The sequence below is a fragment of the Mustela putorius genome, unplaced genomic scaffold (genome assembly GCF_011764305.1).
Source record: "Mustela putorius furo isolate JIRA1106 unplaced genomic scaffold, ASM1176430v1.1 tig00003870_pilon_pilon_pilon, whole genome shotgun sequence".
Lineage (NCBI taxonomy): Eukaryota > Metazoa > Chordata > Mammalia > Carnivora > Mustelidae > Mustela > Mustela putorius.
Window position 1 is genome coordinate 3,559,809 of NW_025422022.1, and position 20,865 is coordinate 3,580,673.

The 20,865-nt window shown below is 47.7% G+C and overlaps 1 protein-coding gene across 2 annotated transcripts; it reads right to left on the reverse strand.

Annotated features, from left to right (window-relative positions):
- Window positions 1-1,340: 1,340 nt before the first annotated feature.
- NRN1 (neuritin 1) lies at window positions 1,341-10,370 on the reverse strand. 2 transcript variants are annotated; one of them, XM_004753662.3, is made up of 3 exons: window positions 10,122-10,370; window positions 5,814-5,958; window positions 1,341-2,529 (listed from the first exon to the last, which is right to left on the reverse strand). In XM_004753662.3, the coding sequence occupies exons 1-3, from the start codon at window positions 10,174-10,176 to the stop codon at window positions 2,301-2,303; spliced, it is 429 nt and encodes a 142-aa protein (XP_004753719.1). In that variant the 5' UTR covers window positions 10,177-10,370; the 3' UTR covers window positions 1,341-2,300. The 2 variants fall into 2 exon arrangements, with proteins under 2 accessions (XP_004753719.1, XP_004753718.1); XM_004753661.2 differs by lacking the exon at window positions 10,122-10,370 and adding an exon at window positions 7,406-7,565.
- Between the last annotated feature and the right edge of the window lie 10,495 nt (window positions 10,371-20,865).

Genomic DNA, 20,865 nt, shown 5'->3' on the forward strand with positions numbered 1-20,865 from the left:
GCTCAGACATTTTAATTTGAATTCCAGGGATTGCGCTTGGGTTAGAATCATCCTACCTCTACTTGGACAGAAAATAACCCCTGAAACGAAATGATCAAAAGCAAACGCTATTTTGCCAAACAACCACCGTTCCCTATGGGTGACCATTCCGCGCAGGCAGGCAGGATCTCCTTTGCTTTTGGCTGAGAATAGGGGATCGGCGGAGGAGGGGCTGGGTAGAAGGTGGCGGGTGAAAGTATTCCCAGGAGTGGCCCGGCGCGGCGCTTGCGGGAACCGGCCGCGGTAATATATGCTGCCATTAAGAATCCCGGCAGGTTCTAGCGCTCGGGGCGCAGGGACGCATGTGTTGCTGGAATTCAATCCGTGGGGGGAATGCAGATTGGGCTGCGACCTACTGGGTTTGATTTATGAACTGTTACTCTAGCGATTGTTTACACATTGCATTTCAGAGCCGCCGCGCACCCTCCCGGCGGCGGCCGGCTCGCTCCGGGGCGCGGGAACACGCCGCAGCCTCCAGGGCCTCGCCCCACCAGACCTCCATCCCCACCCCCGCGGGACCCCGCCCTCCCCCCTGCAGCTCCCTCTCCCCCCCCCCCCCACCTTCTCCTAGAAATCAGATTTCGATTTCCTTGAACCCAGAGACAGACGCCCAGTTTTCCCTCCCCCAGCCTGCTCCAGTTCCGGCGGCCTCTTGGACCCCGGTCTCCTCCGCCCGTGATTACTCTCGAATGTTTACCTCTCCGTAAGGCCATGCGGGGCCTATAAATAGGAGAGGTGGAAGCTGCTCGACTGCCAGATCAATAGGGCCCCGTCTCCTCGCCATTTCAGCTGAGCTGTCTTATTAATTATGAAAGGATTCACCTGATCCCTGCCAGGGACCACAGCCTCTCCTCGGCCCCTCTGCTAGAGCCCTTAATGGCGGTTCGTTCGCAAGCTGCCTCTGGACACCGCAGAGGAAGAGGCGAATCGTGGTTAGGACTCGGCCTGCACCGATCGTGGTTAGGGCTCCGACCAGCCTGGGGCGGGGGCCCGCAGGCTGGGCACTGGCCTTGGGTCTGCGTGTGTTTTCTCGCGCAAGCCCAACCTGCCCGAATCCTCACCTACAGAAGATCTCTGCTTTTTATTTATTGAAAATACAACGTCCTCTTTCTCTTCAAGTAAACACGATTTCAGAAAACTGGCAAAGTGACCTAGTTAAAGAGGGTCTGCTTGAAGATGACAGGTTATCTACTGGCTGGCGAACAGGTGCTTGTATACTCCAGCGTCCCCGTGTCCCTATGGAAACCCCAGGCACTGGATCAAGAAAGCAGGCTTGGGGCAGGAAACAAATGACACCCCCATTTCAAACAATAACTTTTATTTTATACTTCTCTATACTTTGTAGCAAATCTTTTTTTGCTGAATTTAATTTATAATAAACTTTTTAAATTACATCTCTCTCTTTTTTTAAAATCAAGGCTCTTTTATGTCAAAATCTTTTTTTAACTATGTTTTAGATTAACATTTAACACCCCCCCTTGTGATCTATACCGTTGGATATTCAGGTATTACTGTATGTGTAACAGCTAAAACAAGAGGGAAAATAAAGGCAGTGGACTTGGAAAGATGCATCGACAACAGCAGGTAAAGCTTAACCTCTCAGTGACTTTAGCAGCGATTCTTCTGGAAGCCTTTACCTAGACACCCGAGATTTCCTCAATCCCTTCCCTTTCTCCCTCCTATCCTTAAACCACAAAGCCAACAATCTGTCCTTTCACTTTCCTCGAGGAGAAATGTGCAGTGGAAAGGATCAAAACAAGATACTGTGGAAGAAAGACGTGAGCGTGAATTATTCACCATATGCTTTCCTCGTGGACATCTCTCTTGAATTCATTCCCCTGGCCTTCTCCTCTCCTCTCTTTCCTATTAGGAGGAGCCCATCATTTGTCATGTATTAACATGATTAATATAGTAGGTGGCCCAGGGCCGTTCCTGAGATTCTTGTGCCAAAAAATAAAAATTAAAAATTAAAAAAAAATGGGGTGGGTTTTCCGTTTTCTTATTTTTGTGTGAAGACGGACTAAAGCTGAGGTCCGATTTTGGCTGTGCTTGCTTGCTCACTGATTGGTAACATTTGGCAAATAAAATACAAGGAATCAAACGAAATCAAAAGGAGAATCAGGATTTCCCACAATCCTATATGAGTGTTTTCAGCATCACAGAGAATCACAACGTCCCCAAAGAACGAATGGATCTTCCTCTCGATTTCCGGGAGCATGGAGTGAATGTGGGTGGGCGCGCGGGGGGAGCCGGCCCCGCGCTCAGAAGGAAAGCCAAGTCGCTAAAGCTGCCGAGAGAGACATCAGGAGCACGGGGAGCGTCGGGAGCAGGGACCCCGCCGCCCCGTTGCCGCTGCCGCAGAGTTCGAATAAGCTGCCTTGGATGTTGAGGTTTTTGGATTCTTTTCTCAGTTTATCCCACATATCTTTCGCCCCTTCCTGGCAATCCGTAAGGGCTGTGACCGTGCAGCTGTGGAAATCCTCCCAGTATCTGGCGAGGAACAGAACAAAACGGGAGAAGCAGGTTGACTTTGGGCGCGGGGAGGACCCGGTCCTGCACCCCTGCGCCTCCTCCCCACCCCCACCGCCTCCACCCCGCGGTCTCCGCAAACCTCTGCGGGAGACACCCCCCACCTCCTCCCCAGAAGCCCGGCGCCCGGGTCGGGCTAGGTTTGCTTTCGCCAGACCTCGGCCCACCCTGGAAGCCGACGTCTGAGGGCAGAGGCCGCCCCCGGCGGCGTCTGGTTTCTCTTTCCGGCTCCCGGGCGGGCACCCGGCAGCCGGGAGCCGGGCCGCACCCGCAGCGCCGCGCTGGCACCTCGGCCTGCGCAGACAGATTGCTCGTCCTCCTCGGGGAAAGCTAGGAAAACAGTGCTAAGCCTTGCAAGCTGCCGCCCATTAATGCCTCTTAGCTTGCAAGATGGGTTACTTGCTCAGAGCAAGGCCCTCCCCTCTTGGCTTCTCACTTTCTCCTCCCCCTCGTCCCTTCTGTGTCCCACGCCCCCTCCTCGCTGCGGTACTCCCTCGCCTTCGCCCGCAGCTCCCTCCTCCCTTCCTTTTGTTTCCCGTTCTCCGATTTTCCCATCCCTTCCTCTTCCCTTCTTTGTCTTCCTCCTTTTCCCTCCCCTCGGTTTTCCTCTGTTGAATCCCTCACTTCCTCTTCCTCCTCCTCCCCCTTCCTCTTCGGCCCTCCGTGACCCCTGGCCTCGCTCTCCACAGTCCCCGAGCTCCGATTTGGTCCGGAGACTCCTGCCTGCCTCTCCCCTCCCCGAGTCGGTGAGTGTCGGTGCCCTGGGGCCAGCCTGTAGCCACCTTCTGTTTTTGCAAATCCCAGTGCTCCCGGGCCTGCACGCTGGGTCCCTCCTCTTCTCCCCCTCCGGAGTCCTTCTTGGGCTTGGGCCCCAGAAAGCCTCCTCCCCACGGCCTCCCGGGTATGGTGTGCAGCCCCCCAGGACGGGACTCGGTGCCGCCGCGGTACCCTCCGCCCGCCTTCCACGGACCCCCTCTCCTCCTCTCTCCCTCTCTCCTCGCCTCTTCCCGAGGCCCCGAGCCTTCTTCCCCCGGCACCTCCTCCCCCTTGGGCTCAGCTGCTAGCCCCGCCCCCACAACCTTCAACCAACCTGTCCTTTTTCATTATTGTCCCCCTTTCTTCCGAAAACCCAAAATAGATCCCGAGACTAAATATAATTCCAACCCGTGATCGATTCCTGGGGCGCTGTCTCCTTTCGGTGCTGGGTCGATCCGTGCGTCTCGGTAACTCCGAGCTGGGCTGGCTCCCACTTCACCCGGGCCTGTAGCGCCAGGTCACTAGCGATCGCCTTCCATGCAATTTGGTTGTATTTTCTCCTATCCCTCCCTTCTGCTCGCTAGCCTGGACTGTAAGTGCGTTGAAGGCAAGCACCATGTTTGATTGATTCTTGTTTGCACGCCCACCCCATCCTCTGGCTAATAGCAAAGATACAAATGCTTGTTTAATTGCCTTGAGCTCTGGCTATTTTCTAACGACTTTTGTGAGTCTCTAATTTATGAGGACGGGGGAGCCTGGAGCACAGGGCTTCCAGGTTCCTCACTTCATAATAAACAGCAAGATTTAGAGAAATCAAGAGGCGGAGGGAAAGCGCTCTTGCTGTCATTGCACCTCCCAAAGGATGTCTAAAGCTCCTCTTTCTTTATGCATGCCCAGATGGGGACAGGACCCTCCTGGAAGAGGAGTATGGTGATAAAGGACAGATATCCACAAGGTACTGAGAGGCGGTGGGTTTCAGCAGAGTGTTGAGCAACCAGAGTCATTAATGAAGTGGAAGCCCAGACCCAGCAATGGCCTCCAGCCTCTGGAAGATGGGGTGGGCAGGGGGTTGGAGGAGGATACTTCTATCCTCCAGGACCAAGTCCTGCAAAAAAGTTAAAATAACTTGCAATAACTGAATTCTAGCAAATAGTAGAAGATTTGGGAGCTGATCTATATCTAACCTTTTGTCAGTCTTCATAAAGCTACATTCTTACCTTTCACCAGACATTTGGAATTAAAGTAGGTGGGTATGCAACCCAGATCAGGCTTTTGTCCCTTTTCTGATAGGAAGGTACCAGCTACCTAGGTGCTGCGGCTTTTGGTGATAAATGGTCCCTCCCTAGGAATTAGAGAAAAAAGGACTTCACTGTATACAAAGGATGGTGCAGAAAATGGTTTCATCAACCTGTGGGAGCCAAGGAATACCTCTTGCCTTGGGCTTTTTGGTAAAGACAAGAATTGGGTGAGGGGTGGGAGTTACAGCTTTTTTTTTTTTTTGAAAAATAAAATAAAGTAAAATAAAATAAGTGTGTGTGTGTGTGTGTGTGTGTGTGTGTGTTTATGTGTGTATTATAGAGGACAGAGGTACTGCTAAGGTCTGCAGTAGCTAAAATGTTGCTGGTCTACCATAGTAGGGCTCTCTGCTAGTTACCTTTTTTCCTAGTGGGAGCAGTGCTTTTCAGCCAAGCTCTGGGAAAATCCACTGTACCTGGCCAGGTACCTAGTCCTTACCTGCCTGTGGCCTGGGGATACCAAGCAAATGCAGAGAGGAAGATGGGGGGAACAAGAGGGGGCTAGCCCAGACCTCTATTAATCTGCCACAGACTCAGAAGAGATGGTCAATGGAGGCCCATGACATACTTTTCTTGGCCAAAATCATTGACACTAAACAAAATATTCTTCCAGCCTCTCTCTTAGAAAGAGAAAGAGGGACCCGCGCTCCCTAGCCTGCCCCCAAGTGTTCTTCGTGTGTAGCAGAACGGGTTTTATCAGGGGAAATGGACAAAATAAATGATTGACATTGACCTTTCCTTTATGCAAACCTGAGGTATTTCCTAAAATGCTCTGCAAACCAAAACCAACTCTTCTTCGGAGAGTACTTGGCAGTCCACTCATTCACGCACGCAGGGGGGAAAAAATGACGAAGACGGCCTCAAAGTAGAGCGGGGAACCGCCAGCAGTTTTCTGCCCTCGCTCTGGGTTCCAGCGCGCCTAGTGCCGGCGCCTCTGTGCCTGCGGGTGAGGATGCGCCGGGCTGGGCCCCGCTCCCGCGTGGGAGGATCCTCCCCTGCCCATCTCAGACCACAGGACCCCTTTGGGCAATCAGACCCAGACCCTGGCCGAGGCCTGAGGTCGAGAGCCCACAGCCCAGCACGCTCTGATTCGCGTTGGCGGGGAATTCAGAGCGCAGGCCCTCAGCCAAGCCCGCACGGACCTCAGCAGCGCCCCCCAGAACAGAAACCCAGCAGGCCAAAGTGGACACTTACGTGCACACGGTCTTGATGTTCGTCTTGTCGTCCAGGCCCTGCGGGTAGTTGGCCATGCTGTCGCCCAGCTTGAGCAAACAGTCCGAAAAGCCCTTAAAGACCGCATCGCACTTGCCCGCTGCTCTCACGGCCTGCACCAGGTACGCTGCGGGGAGGAGGGGACACTGGTCAGCAGCGTCGCGACCCCGCCCGCCAGCCCCCGAGGCCCGCCAGCCCCCGACTCGTGGCCCAGCCTCGCGGGACGCCAGTGTTAAAGGTAAATGAAAGATGTAGCCCAAGAGTGACTGACCCGCCCCAACTACAGACTTGTGCGGACCGTCTGCGCGCGAGCGGGTGCGGGAGGGGGAGGCGAGTCCATTCCTTTCCTGCAGCTCCCTCCCGCATCTCGCTCTGCATCTTTTTCTGTTTCCATCGCCCCCTCTTCTCACCTCCCCCGTCTCTTTTATTTCTCTCTTTCTCCTCACTCCCTCCTTCGTTTCCCAACACTTCCCCAGCAAGTCCGTCCTGGCTCTCGAAGTGCAATCTTGCATTTCTGAGGTGACAGAGGGGGTAACGGCAGCAGAGTGCGGGGGTGACGAAGGGGTGAGGAGGCGGGATCGCGTGGGGGCCACGGAGCTGAACCTCTGGCCACGTCTTGCGAAAAAGCCTCGGGCGGGCTCCCGGTGCTTGGTGGGTGCTCAGCAAACACTGCTGAATGACTAAATTAATAAAGTCTCTGGAAGCCAGCAGCAGCCATCGAAATGGGTTGTTTATTATAAATCGGACTGCCTACCGTGGGGTATGTGTTCCGAGTGAGATCGTCGCACTCACCCTCCCCACCCCACTGGAGAAAGAGCAGCCTTGGCGTCCAGCGACTGGGCTGGGGTGACGAGTGGTCGGTGCACTCGGGGCCGGGCAGAGTACCTGTGTTGGCACAGGTACCCCGGGCTGCCTCCCGGGGGCCAGATCCGTGAAACTCTGTCCGCGGCTCAGCTCCCCCACACACCCCGAAAAACCGGCCACCAATCCGCCTGCAGCGGGTGGGACCTTTTCTCTCCAGGCCCCAACCCTGAAGGCCCAGGTTGGCAGTCGACCCGGGGCTCCCGGCGTCTAGCTGCGGGTCCATTCCAGCGGGTGAGGCGGGGCGGGGGGCGGGATGGCGGCCGGGACCCAGAGAAGAAGGGAAAGGGAGGAGGGAGGTAACCCGAGCGGCTCCGAAGTCCTCTCTCCTGGCCTCGGGGCGGTCAAACCCCACGGCGCCAGACTGCGGCTGCCAAGGCCGTTTCTCTCCACCCCTAGGCCAACGAAACAGGCTACACGTTCCTAGGTGCTCGGCCAGAAGCACGTAGAGGGGCCAGGAGGGGAGCAAGAACCGTTGTTCCACGCGGTTGGGGCTAGGGGAGCAGAGGGCAAGGCCGATCTTCTCAGAATCAAAATCGGCCTCCAGTACCCACGACCCAGAGCGCAGGCTCCTTCCTGGGGAGGATTCTTGCCTCCGGGGCTTGTGTGTGAATGTCTCCGAAGAGGACCACACACCTCACTGCCCCCGCTACCCCCAGCCGCTGGTCCCCGAGAGTCGGGCCAGACGCAGACAAGAGGGAAGGTGACCGAACCTGCAGGCTCCGAGAGCTCCCCGTTTGCAAATTGCGGCAGGAAGAGCGAGGCGGGCCTTGCGCTTTCTAATCCGGAACGGGAAGCGCTGGGGAAGGGACTGAGGTTACCTTCGACCTCGGCTCGGGCAGATACGTAAACCTTCATGAATCTCCCTCCCCTCACCGCCGAGAAATTATAAAAACCCTTGCGACTGCAATATCAAATAGAACGCTGTGATAGAATAAACGAATCTTCGTTCTACTAGAATCGGTCACAGTGAAACGAGCCCTACACACCCTCCGCTACAACGTGCCACAAATGCAGCTTTGCAGCGCCGGAACGGAGTAAAATACAGTCCCTCTTCCCCTCCCCCACCCACTTCCCCGTCTCTCCTTACCCTTTACCTCCACCCCCAAAACTCAGTGGCAAAAAAGTAGTCCCTAAGATGCACTGCCAATATTTTAACCGGGGAACTGGGGCTCGCCGGGGGCAGGAAGCGCTCCCGTCACGTTATCTTTGCGGGAGCTGCTGGAGAAGACCCTCCACACCGCGCATGTGTGAGTGTGTGCGTGTGTAAAATAAGGAGTCGTGAAAATTTCTGGTGTTTTTTTTTTTTTTTTTTTTCAACTATAACTGCTTCGTCTCTAGTTCGCTGTGGGAGGACCGGAGCTTGCGCGCGGGACGTGTTTTGAAGCTCATGCTGCCAAACAGGTCACAGCCCGTGCGACCCTCGCTGTCCTTCCTGAACCGGGCTTCAGCGAGGCTCGGACGGGCGACCTGGGCTCCCTCCCTCTCCGGTGTCCGCGTCTTGTGCCTTTTCCATCTGTTCATTCATTCGTTCCACCTCTCATTCATTTCAAACTTCCTCCCGCGTGTCTTCATTTGCGTTCACCATCCTCTCCATCTCCTCGTCCCTTCCCAACCCCCACTTTTGTTGCCAAATGTCAATGATTTGGGACAGCTCCCAGCCATGAATTAAAGATTGAGGCTCTGGTGCGGGAAAGGGCAGACATTCGGGAACAAACATGCTCAATTTCAATTCCACAGCCAACAAATGGTCATTTTCCGGTAGAGGTTAATGTGTTCCAAGTGTATCCCGCATGCACAATCTTTCTCTCTCTCTTTTTAAAAACCCCTCCAAAGTAAGGTTATTTCCCTCCAGGAAAACAGCCCCGAACCGGCTCCGTTTAAAACCCTATTTCAAAAATAACTGCTATATCTTGCTCTCTAAAAATTTGCAGGCTAATTGCAAAATGCCACATTCACTTACTTCCCACACTTAAGGGTTTTTCTGCAATTATAATTTTTAAATTTTATTGAATCTCTTTGCACTAATGTCAAAGATTCAGAAGAACCAGATTCAAAAAATCAAGTCAATTCTTAGAATTAAAGGAAAATGCCAACATCCTGCACACCGTCTAAAATTCCTGTAATGTTCATGCAAAAAAAATTAAAAATAAAAACAAAACCACATACACAAAATCATGTCAAATGCATTTAAAAACACAACACTGCAAAGAATCCATTTTAATGTGTAGATAACTCCAAACCCCGTTTCCTCCACATTTCTCATGGAGAAAAAATATTTTCTGCTGCCCCATTCCCTAAAGGATCCTCCAATCCAAATACTGCAAGGGTTTGTCTGTAAAGAATGCTATGATATGAAATGATATGAGGCAACAATTCCCTCGGTCCCCAGAAAACCCGTTTGAAGAGTTTCTATTTTTTCTCTTGTCCATTCTATTAATAATCTACTTCACTTTCACTTTTAGGTCAGGTTAATTAATGCTCCAACCTGCATTGAAGAAGTGGGGTTTCTAGTGCTGCCTTCCATCACGTCTTCCTCAGTCTGGATGGAAAAACGTGAACTTTTAAAAGCCCCCAAACAGTGTAACTAGGACTCAACATTCCTTAACATAAAATGGGGACTAAGTAAATCTGACATAATTAACCCCAAGCAAACAAAAATAACAAACCAAACCCCCAACGTGACATACAGCATACACTTCTTAACCCTTTCCTATATATAAAATTCGGATACCTATAAGGAAATAAACAGGCAAATATTCATAGAAAATGATATCCACGTATAATTGGCTGAATTCAACCTCCTCAATAATAAGCATATTAAAATATGTACTCTGGGGTTCCCTATCATTCTCAATTTGCCACCCCCCCCCAGCCGGGTCTGCGGTGCCCGGTGCAAACGCTGCAGCTAGGATATGGGGGGTAGGGGGGCGGGAGAATGACAAAGTTCTAAATGCAGCAGTCTGAGCCCCGAAATATCTTTGCTTTCTGCATATAAACTTTCCATTCTAGCTGCCTAGCCATCTTGTTCCTGCATTCACCTTTCGACCCTTCAAAATATTACCTTGCCGTATCGCAGGGGCCAATGCATTGCCCCAGAACCCAGGAAACCTGGTCTAACCCGAGAAAAGGAAGCAAAAATGGATGTGCGCTTTGGGGGTAAAAAGTGGGGGGGGAAGCCCCCTCCCGAAAACGGCCAGCTGCATACATTTCCTGGCAAAGGTTTGGAGTCTCTCTCTCTCTCTCTTTTTTTAAGAAAAACCAACTCGGGACGCGCGAGTCCCTAGGAGCCAATGCCCCCACCCTTGGGGGTTTGCCGGCTTCTCCGCACCCCGAGGCAGCCCCGGGCCAGTCGGTCCCCCTGGGCGCCTCGGACCGGGCCGGCTACCGCCTGCCACAATCCGCAAGCCCGGCCGGGCGGCCACTTACCTATTTGCACCGCGAGGATCAGTGAAATATATCTGCCGTTCAACTTAAGTCCCATCCTACGTTTAGTCAAACCATTTGCGACCGCAGACCTTTAAATAGTTAGTTTAGAGAACGCGGGGGAAAGCTGAAAAATAGGCATTGCCAACAAGTTCCAAGAGCGACGGAGACTTTATGCACGGGGAAGGCAGAGGGAGGAGAGAAAGAGAGAGGGAGCGAGAGAAGAGAGAGAGAGAGGCTGAGAGAGAGAGAGAGAGAGAGAGGGGGGAAGAGCTGGGAATGGTTCACTCCATTAGGAGGGGGCGGAGGAAGTACAGCCTCACGCCCACGAGCAGGCCTGACGTGGGGGATGACACGGAATGATTTTTTTTTTTTTTTTAAATAAAGACACCTTGGTGGAGAATCGCCATTTATAGTCATCAGAAGTGGAATTAATCAGATATCTCCAATTAATGTGTGATCCAAACGAATTCTCGCCTCCCGGGGGTGACCACTTCCCCGTCCCCGCGGCCACCCCCGCCTCCTCGCTGTTCCCGGGGCCCCCAAACCCCGCCTCCTCCCTGCGCGGAACAGGGGCTCCCTCTCCCCTCCCCGCCTGCAGCCGGGGAGTCCTGGCGCGCCCACTCGGTTATTTCAACTTGCTCCCCCCTCTACCATCAGCTCAAAAGAGAATCCAGCCCCCCTATCCCTACGTTGCAGTGGGGTTTAAACCAGTGCGAACCCGAGAGGGAAGACAGTTAAAGCAGTTCTATCAATTCGACATCTCCCCTCAGCCCCCTGTCTCCTGCACTTGCCTACCCTCTTTCTCTCCAACCCAGTAGCTGAGCTCTGGGCTTAGCCTAGAGCGCGTGAGCACACACTCACGCACACACTCGCGCACGCCCGCAAGCAGAGCGCCCCCGTGCCCGCCTGCTCACACTGCACGGGAACGCGCGCACACGCGCGGCACACGCCCAGGCCCCGGGGGTTTGGTCCGCACCCGTGGGGTCCCTGAAATATACACCGTTTGCCCTCTGCGAATTTCACCACTTGGGACGCCCCAGCCGGCAAGAGGCCGACTCACGAGACAGCGACAACTGTTTTGGGGGACAGGAGAGCACGGAGAAACGAGCCTCTGCAAAGATGATTTTCGGATACTAGAGATTTACTAACTCTCAGAGCTTTAGGAAATTTCCTAGGCCATTGATAGAACGCGGGGCTCTTTCTGATCCCGATGCGCCTCTTGGGGTTATTTGTTGAGGATACACACACACGTACACACACGCACACACGCACATCACGTACGCACACGCACGCCCGCCTTCACATACACCTGCACTGTCTTTTGATGCTCAGGCGCAGACCCCGTGTAGACGCAGCCTGCTCTGCAACCGAGTGCTTCTGCAGCTGCGTGTGTGCTCGGTGCCAGGTGCGAACCACCACTTGAGTTAAGAATGAAAAACAGGGCTATTTCCTTTCTAAAGGCCGTTAGGCTTTGGTTTCTTTCCCTTCTGCAAGAAAAGATGACTAAATCCTAGTTTTTTAAATCGCAAGCTAAAGGCAGCATCAGCCAAATTTAAGTCCCTGAAGAGAGAAAACAAAAACCAAAAGACAGAAAACAAACAAACAAACAAACAAAAACAAAAAAAAAGAAAAAGAAAAAAGAAAAAAAAAGAGCCCCCCCCAAATCTTTCAAAAATACACGGGAACATATCGAAATATTAAATAGTCAGTAGAAACGCAAACGGATTAAAGAACTATCGAATCGGATTTACTTCTTCAGGCATCAGTGCCATCTGCGCTCCCATCTCAGGGTCCCCACACTCTCTCAGACATTTGCAGATTCAAAGTCAGAGAAAGGGGCAAAAGAAGAGGGGTGCTGTGGAGAGTGAGGGTCTGAAGGGGAGTGCGGGGTTCTGACTGCAGCACTTTGTGACGTGGAGCCTCTGCACAGGGCGGCCGCTTCCCCGCGTCCCGCGGGAGTCGCAGACTCGGAGGTGGGGGTACTGGCCCCGGCTCCGGGGGCGGAGCCATGTAGCTCCACCTCTGGTGACATCACCAGGCCGGCGGGTTGGGTGGCTGGGGGCCCGCCTTTCTAGCGTCCAGGGGCTCTGTGGCAGCCCCGGTGTTTCCTTTCCCGGTGCTCAGAGTCTCCTGGAACGTCCGAAGGCGTAGGCGGGCAGGGGGCGGGGCGGGGGCCGGTGGCGAGAGGGGGGTGTCCCTCGGACCCGCCCCCGGCGCTCTCCAATGACAAGGAGGGAGGTTGGTCCGAGGGGCGGGGTCTCCAGGGAGGGGCAGCAGGCCCCACCCACAGCTCCGCTCCGCCCCTCGGGGTCCCGCGCGTTCCGCCCGCCCAGCGTTCTGCTCTCCCGCCTGCGGTTAGCAGCCGCATCCATGCCTCTCTCGAGACTTTTGCGGAAACCCAGCTGGGGGCGCTTTAATTTTTTGCCCCTCACCTCCGTGCTTTCCTCCTGCTCACCCACAAACCGCGGATCTTCCAAAACCTCGATTTCAGAGGATGCCCTGGGATTTCCCCCCTCTCCGGGTCCCATCCCCTGTCATCCTGAACTTGGGGCGTTGGAGGGGTGGGAGGAGGCTGCGCTAAAGTACTAAATAAAGCAGAGTGAAGCGGGTGCGGGCGGGCTGCAGCCAGCCGACCCGCGCGCCTGCGCACAGCCGCCCGCCTTGGGGCTCCCGGGTCAGTCGTCGGTGGGCGCCACCCCGGAACCCCAGCTGGCCTTTCCCTCTTCACTTTCCTCGCCTGGCGTCGCAGCCTCCGTCGCTGGCGTGGGTCGCTTTGAAAGTGGGGAAGTCAGAGAGCAGAGTTAGTACTGCACGTAAGGTTGAAAGCAGATGCTAACGGTGGTTTTGTTGTTGTTGTTGTTTTGTTTTGCTTTTAAAATCCTTTTAAAATTACCGGTCGTTCCATGCGAGGTTGGTTCTTTCTAGTTCCTTAATTAACGACTAATGAATTCCATGGTTGCCCACTCATGCTAATTGGAAACGTTGGGGGCGATATCTATGGTTGAAAGTGGCACTGGACAACATTTCCTCCTTTTTTCCCCCTTTAATTCGAAAAGTCCACTGCACATATTTGAGGGGTTTGAGAGGAGAGAGCGGTGAATGAGAGCGGGGAAGTCCAGATCCTCGGCCTTGCGTTGTCAGTATTGGCATGACCAGGATTGGTACCCACGCTTCTCTGGTGTCCGTTTCCTGATTTGGAAAACAAAACAAAACAAAACAAAACAAAAACAAAAACAAAAAACGGAGATGCAACTATGATGTGATTTCCAAGACTGTTTTCACCTTTGACATTTTGTGAACCGGAGGTTTTCTAGAATACAGTCGATGGGGTTGGGAGTGGGCATGTGAGACCGGGAGAATAAAGTCCCTTCAAGAGTGCTTGCTGTAGGCCAACTTACTGCAAAGGGCATATTTCCTTTGGATAAACAATTTCGCTTAAAGCTAAAGAAACAAATACCGTTAAGGATAGAGGAAAAAAGTGCTTGGTGCTGTCCGGGTCTGCATATCAAGTTGAGCCAAAGGTATCCCTGAAAGTAGGTCTGCATAATTAAGGCATAAATATGCAAAACTTTTTATCCTTAAAACTGCCAGAAAGAGACCATGTCTAAATTTAAGCCTGTTTGGCATCAACTTCTTCCCTCAGTTCAGGTTTGCTGCAGCCCTAGTCAGCAAGTGGGCATGCATATTGTACACACACACACACACACACAGGGGCACCTAGTATGGGCCAGACCCTGTGCTTTATGTTCTGGCATTGGCAACAGGGCAAAGCATTGAGCCAGTCCATTCCCCAACTCTCTCCACCAGTCCATCATAAGTGGATTTTCCAGAAGCTACATTTCAAAAAACATTGCTTAGAAATTATCTGCAGGAGCAGTTGTCAGGGCCACTTTGTCTTTTTGGTAAAATAAATAAATAAATTTGAAAAAATCCACTGCTATATTAAAATGGATTGATCTAGCAATATCTCTCTCTCATAAACTCAGCCTGTCATTTTTTTTTTATACCTTTGTTAAAAAGAAAACCGGAGACCCAAGGTGGAGTCACTAACCCCCAGGACGACAAACCAAGACTTCATTGCAATTTCATCCTCTCTAGGAGTGGAGTTTTAAGCAAATCAATCTGGAATTTTCTGGTCAGTATCAATTAGGAAACCTGTCGCTGGGGCCTTCTCCATCCTTTCTGCACTACACCGCCAAAGGCAGATGAGATGATCTGCAGGATAAGGCCTCCCACCTACCCTCCTTAAAGGGTAATAATTCTTTATTTTCTTTTGCTAATAACTTCTTGGCCCAACCTCCTTCCTATAAAAATCTTCAATTTTATACAACTCCTCAGTTTGCTAGATGGGATGCTACCTGGTTCATGACTTGCTTAATAAAGCCAATGTGATGCTCAAATTATTGAGTTGAATTTTGTTTTTAACACCTTCAACTAAAACCTTTTATCAAAATATGAATGTATATAGCTCCTTTATTGAGAATGAGAACAACTATACCATATTTAAGCGATCATATAAATTAGAAGGGGAATGAATTTTTTATAGTGATATGTTGGTAGGGGTTCTAATAAAGATCCATTTTGGAAGGTTTGGATCTCTCTTGAGATCTGCTACTTGGTAAGGAGGTTTTTCACTCTTTAATCACTCCTCAAAATAATTAAAACTTCTGGGCTTTACGTATATGGCTGACTGAGAAAGGATTTATGCAGAAACTTGGATTCTGGACGCAAATACTGTTTTTGCAATATATTGATATGATTAGCTTTCTATTTAAAACAAAATATTTCATTAAATTAATGTTGTTATTATGAAATATACACACAGAACAATGCACAAAACAAAGGTGCCCAAGCCATTAATTTATCACACAGTGAACATTTATATGGTTCACACTCACCTCAAAACAGTCAGAACAGACATGCCAACTAAATGCAACCTTTATTGCTAGACAAGATCCTAACCTAAAAAAGTCAGAGAATTGTTGGACAGCAGAATTTCAGTATGGTCTGTGAGTTAGATATTAGTTTGTACCAATGTTAATTACCTGATTGTAGAGGTGTATGCTGATTATAGAGAAGGATGTCCTTGTTTTTCTATTGTTTGTTTTACTTTGAGAGGGGAGAGCACACATGCAGTGTTTAGGAGTGGTGAGACATCATATCTGCAACTTGTTCTCAAAAGCCTCAGAAAAGGAATGACAATAATGGGGGTAAATAAATAGCAATGGAACAAACAGTAAAAATGTTAATAATTGGAGAATCTTTGGATGAAGGGGTATGGGAGTTCTTTGTACTGTTTTGGCAGTTTTTTAAGTTTGCAGTTATTTCACAGTAATTTTTTTACAAAAAAAATCTACGTGGGTTGAGGAGTAAAATGTTGAAAACAAAGCTTTAAAATACTAAGTGAAATATATAGATGTCTTTAAACCTTAAAAAAGCATGAACTGGAAAAGATTGATAAATTTGACCATAATAAATGAAAAACTTTTATTCATAAAGTCACACCATACATAAAATAAAAGAGTGAATTATAAACTCACAAAAGATGAGTATGAAAAACTAGAGAACCCAAACCATTTTTTTTTAAAAGATTTTATTTGAAAGAGAGAGACACAGTGAGAGAGGGAACACAAGCAGGGGGAGTGGGAGAGGGAGAAAAAGGCTTCGTACTGAGCAGGGAGCCTGATATGGGGCTCCATCCCAGGACTCTGGGATCATACCTGAGTCGAAGGCAGAGGGCAGATGCTTAACAACTGAGCCAACCAGGCGCCCTCCAACAATTTTTTTTTTTTTTAAATGAGAGAGCAGGTAATCATTTCTTTTCTTTTCTTTCTTTATTTTTTAAAGATTAATTAATTAATTAATTAATTAATTTTATTTTGGGGGGGCGTGTAGAGAGAGAGAGAGAGAGGGAGAGAATCTCAAGCAGACTCTCGGCTGAGCATGGAGATCCACCCAGGGCTCCATCCCATGATCCTGAGATCATGACCTGAGCCGAAACCAAGTGTCAGTACGAGTGGCGCCCCTCAAACTAAATTTTTAAAAGAGTGTATGTACATACACACATGCACACAAACTCCCTAAAATAAAAAGGAGCAAAATACATGAAGATTTCATAGATGAGAAAGCTTATGTGATTTATTCCAGGAATGCAAGCAAACTGGTTTAACATTCAGAAGACTCGGTGTCTTCAGGTCATTCACGTCCTGAGGGTTTTAAAGATTATAGGCTGATCTCACTGTGGTTGATCTCATGTTTCTGATGGCAACAGGCACACTTACAATCACTGGAAGCACCTCAAAAACAAGTAATGTTCTTCTCAGTGCACCTCATTAGAACTAACACTCCTAATGGAATGTAACACCATGTAACATGTGTTACATGTTATGTGTTACACACAGTGTAACATTAGGAGTGTAACATTCCTAATGGAACGTTGTTCCACCAGGGTTGATATTAATCTGGATTAAGCAGTCATGTTGGTGTCTGCCAGGTTTCTCTTCCCAAAACTGACCATTTCCATGTTCTGTTTTGTAACTGATTAGTATTTCATGGGAAAGTGTTCTGAGATTCTGCTGATTTCTTAGTCCTCATCACAGCTCCACACAAACCCTGAGCTCCACTGCCCGCCCCCCACCCCGGTCTAAATCATCCACCTCTATAGTCATTGCCAAATGGTGATTCTCTTTCTCATTTCTTTTAATTTTATTTGGTATTTTATTGTTAAGGAAGAACTAAATTCCTTTCCTTCCTTCCTTCCTTCCTTCCTTCCTTCCTTCCTTCCTTTAAATCAGTATAAACTCATGGATCCCTATTTTATTTATAGTGCTAGAATCCCTTTTTCTTATTTTAATGCCCAAATATAGCTGATGGGAACCATTTCAAGCTGATTTTTGCGGCTTTTCAGTGTAACCTAGTCATTCATTGAGAATTCTTATTTTCTGACACAAAAAGATATTCTGGGCTCATTGTGTCCTGACCCAGCCCTGGAATCAGGCATGTTTCCAAGAGCTCTGCTTTTTCAAGTTTCAAAACTGAGATCTAGGCCCTGATGGTGCCTGTCGTTGCTAGTATGTGGTTGCTTCTAAGTTTTTCAGAAGATAGAAATGGGAAATGTAGGTGTGCCTATATGTATATACACATACATATCTGTGCACACACATCTCTAGTTCTTTATCTGTATAGTTATACAAACATATTATAAAACTATAAGACTATGAGTTTATATTGATATATCTAATATCATTCCAATAATACGGGGGTCTTTCTATCCTTCCCTTTTCCATATGTACCTGAACCAATGTGTGTCCACTCCTTGGTGAGCTACAAAAGAGATGACCCCATGTAGAATTGTCACACAGAAGAAACTTTACAATAAGTAAGGAGATCACAGGGAATAACTTCCAAAGCTATGACTCCCTGGTTGGGGGAGGGGGCATGAGTGGGTTTCCTTTATTTAGGGCTAGGATGAAAATTCAGAAAAGGGAGTTTTGTCATTGCAGTAGAAGTGGGCTTAAGGTCGTGCATGTGTACTTAGGAAACATGCCTATCCATGCATTGTATGTGATGTTAACAAGGTTCGTCTTCCCTGGGCCAAGATCTTAACATTATAATGAGGTATAACTTTCAGGCACTCTGTGGTCCATCGGTGCAGGCATAAGACGGTGGTCGAGCTCATACGGTCTAGGCCCAGTGGAATCCTCCTGTTGTTTTCCTCTTAAGGTTAACATTCCTATGAAGAAGGGGGGTCAGGAGGGTGTTGCTGGTGAGTTCTAATTGCATTAATCCAATGGGGCATGATTTCACATATGTGTAAATGTACTAAGAGTCTTGGCTCCCATTATCCTCAGCGTCTTATTTAGTTGCTCCAACAATTCACTGATTTGTTCAGCCTAACCCAGTGTTTAACCACACTGGCTGTCTCCTTCAACCTGCTTAAAGTCTATTTTATATGATATCAATATAATGTGGCCAGATTTTGTTTTTAAATGCTTGATATGTCTTGTTTTCCTTTTAATCTTGGTCTGTCCTAATACTTGAGGTCTCTCTCTCTCTCTTCTTTTGGTTTAAGTTTTTATTTGAATTCCAGTTAGTTAACATCCAGTGTGATATTAGTTCCAGGTGTGCAGCATAGTGATGCAACATTTCCATAAAACACGTGGCACTCATCACGACAATGGCACTGCTCAACCGCCACCCATTTCACCCATTCCTCCACTCCCTTCCCCTTTCCTCTGGTAACCGGGTGTATCTCTTGTAAGTATCATATATATAGATTTCTTAAAAGCCCAATTTGACAATATTTAGCTTTTAACTGATGTGTGTAATCTATTTACGTTAATTGTAAATAGTGACATCTTGAGACTCATTTCTACTATTTTTATTTTTCAGTTTATCTCCTTTTCAAGTTACATTTCTTTTTAATTATTTCTTTAATATTTTGAACTGATGGAGACATAGTCTCCTAAATAAAGCAAGGCATTTAGTCCATTCTCCTATTCCTTGGTTTCCTCTTACTCCTAACACTATTATATTGATATTATATAGATTTGCAAAAAAACTTTTTATTTTTGATATAATTTTAGACTCACAAGAAGTTGCTAAAAGAGTACAGAGAGTTCTCATACAACTTTGCCCAGTTTCCACTGAGGCATGACATCTCTTGTAATCATAGCACATTCTCAAAACCAGAATATTAATTGACGTGATAAAAGTAGCTAAAGATCTTAATCAGATTTCAGTGTTTTTATATGTGCTTATTTTTTGGTAGGTATGTGTATATAATCTGTGACATTTTATGACATGTACGGATTTGTATAACACCCCTGCCAGAATTCAGATACAGTTCTGACACCACAAAAGACACTTGGGTTGCCTTTTTATTTTTTTTTAAAGATTTTATTTATTTATTTGACAGAGATCACAAGTAGGCAGAGAGGCAGGTGAGGGGGCAGGCTCCCTGCCAAGTAGAGAGCCCGATACGGGACTTGATGCCAGGACCCTGAGATCATGACCTGAGCAGAAGGCAGAAGTTTAACCCACTGAGCCACCCAGGTGCCCCGCCTTTTTTTTTTTTTTTTTAATAGTCATACCCCCTGTCCTCTTCCTTAACTTTTGGCATTCACTTACCTGTTTTCCATTTCTATAATTTTCTTATTTCTAGAATGTTGTATTAATGGATTGGCCTTATTTCATTCAGTATAATTCTCTTACGAGTCATCCAGGTGGTTGGTTGTACCAATAGCTAATTTTTTTTTATTGCTGAATATTGTTCCATGCTATGGAGACATCCAAATTTGTTTAACTAGTCGCATATTGAGGGATGTTTGGATTGTTTCCAGTTTTTGGAATTTTATTACAAATAAAGCTGGTATGAACATTTGTGTACAGATTTTCATATAAGCATAAACTTTCATTTCTCTAGGATAAATGTCTAGGCATGTGATTGCTGGATTGTATGTCAAGTATGTGTCTGATTTTTATTTTTAAGATTGTAATTAATTATTTATTTATTTAGCATGCACAGGGGCAGGGGAGGGGCAGATAATGAATCTTGGAACACTGCATCAGAAACTAATGACATCTGTTTTGTGACTAATATCACATTGAAAATATAATAATAAAAAATAAAGTAATAATAAAGAAAAACAAAAAAATAGAGGAGAGAAAGAATCTACAGCGGACTCCATACTCAGTGCAGAGCTCCATGTGGGGCTCAATCTCATGACCCTGAGATCATGACTTGAGCCCAAGAGTGGGACACTCAACTTGCTGAGCCACCCAGGCACCCCTCTCTGTCAGATTTTGAAAGAAACAGTCGGACTGATTACAAATGGCCAGAGTATTTTACATTCTCATCGGCATGTGTGAGAGATCCTGTTTCTTTGTAAACTCACCAACAGTTGATGTCATCAGTACTTTTAATTTAGCTGCTCTAAATGTGTAGTGATGTGTAGTGATATGTCATCAGGGTTTCATTTGCAATATTCAAGTGTCTAGTCATGGTGAACATGTTGTTCCATGTTTCTTTACCATCCTATTTCTTATTTGATGAAGTTTCTGTCCAAGTCATTTTCCTATTTTCTCATTGGATTGTTTGTTTTCTAACTGTTGAGTTTAGAGATTTCTTTGCATATGAATTTCTTTGGATATGAATCCTTTGTTGAATTTGTGATTTGCAAACATTTTCTTCCAGTTGGTGGCTTATATTTTTATCCTCTAAACACAGTCTTTTGCAAAACAAAAGTTTTTAATTTTCATGAAATACAACTTATCCATTTTTTCTTTTATGGATAATGGTTTTAGGATTATGTTCAAAAAAGGAAAAAAAAAGGATATGTGCAAGAAATCTTCACTGAACTCTAGGTCACAAAGAAGTTCTGTTATGTTCTTTCTGAGAATTTTACAGTTTTACATTTGATATCATATATAGGCTTTTAAAAGAATTTTAATTTTTGGGGCACCTGGGTGGCTCAGTGGGTTAAAGCCTCTGCCTTCAGCTCAGGTCATGATCCCAGGGTCCTGAGATCAAGCCCCGCATCGGGTTCTCTGTTCAGCAGGGAGCCTGCTTACCTTCCTCTCTCTCTGCCTGCCTCTCTGCCTACTTGTGATCTCTATCAAATAAATAAATAAATATCTTTAAAAAAAAAAAAAGAATTTTAATTTTTGATTATAGATGTATACTTTTCCTTTACTTTAGTCTTAGCATTTATTTTTGTTAGTTTTAAAATAACATAGTTAAGGG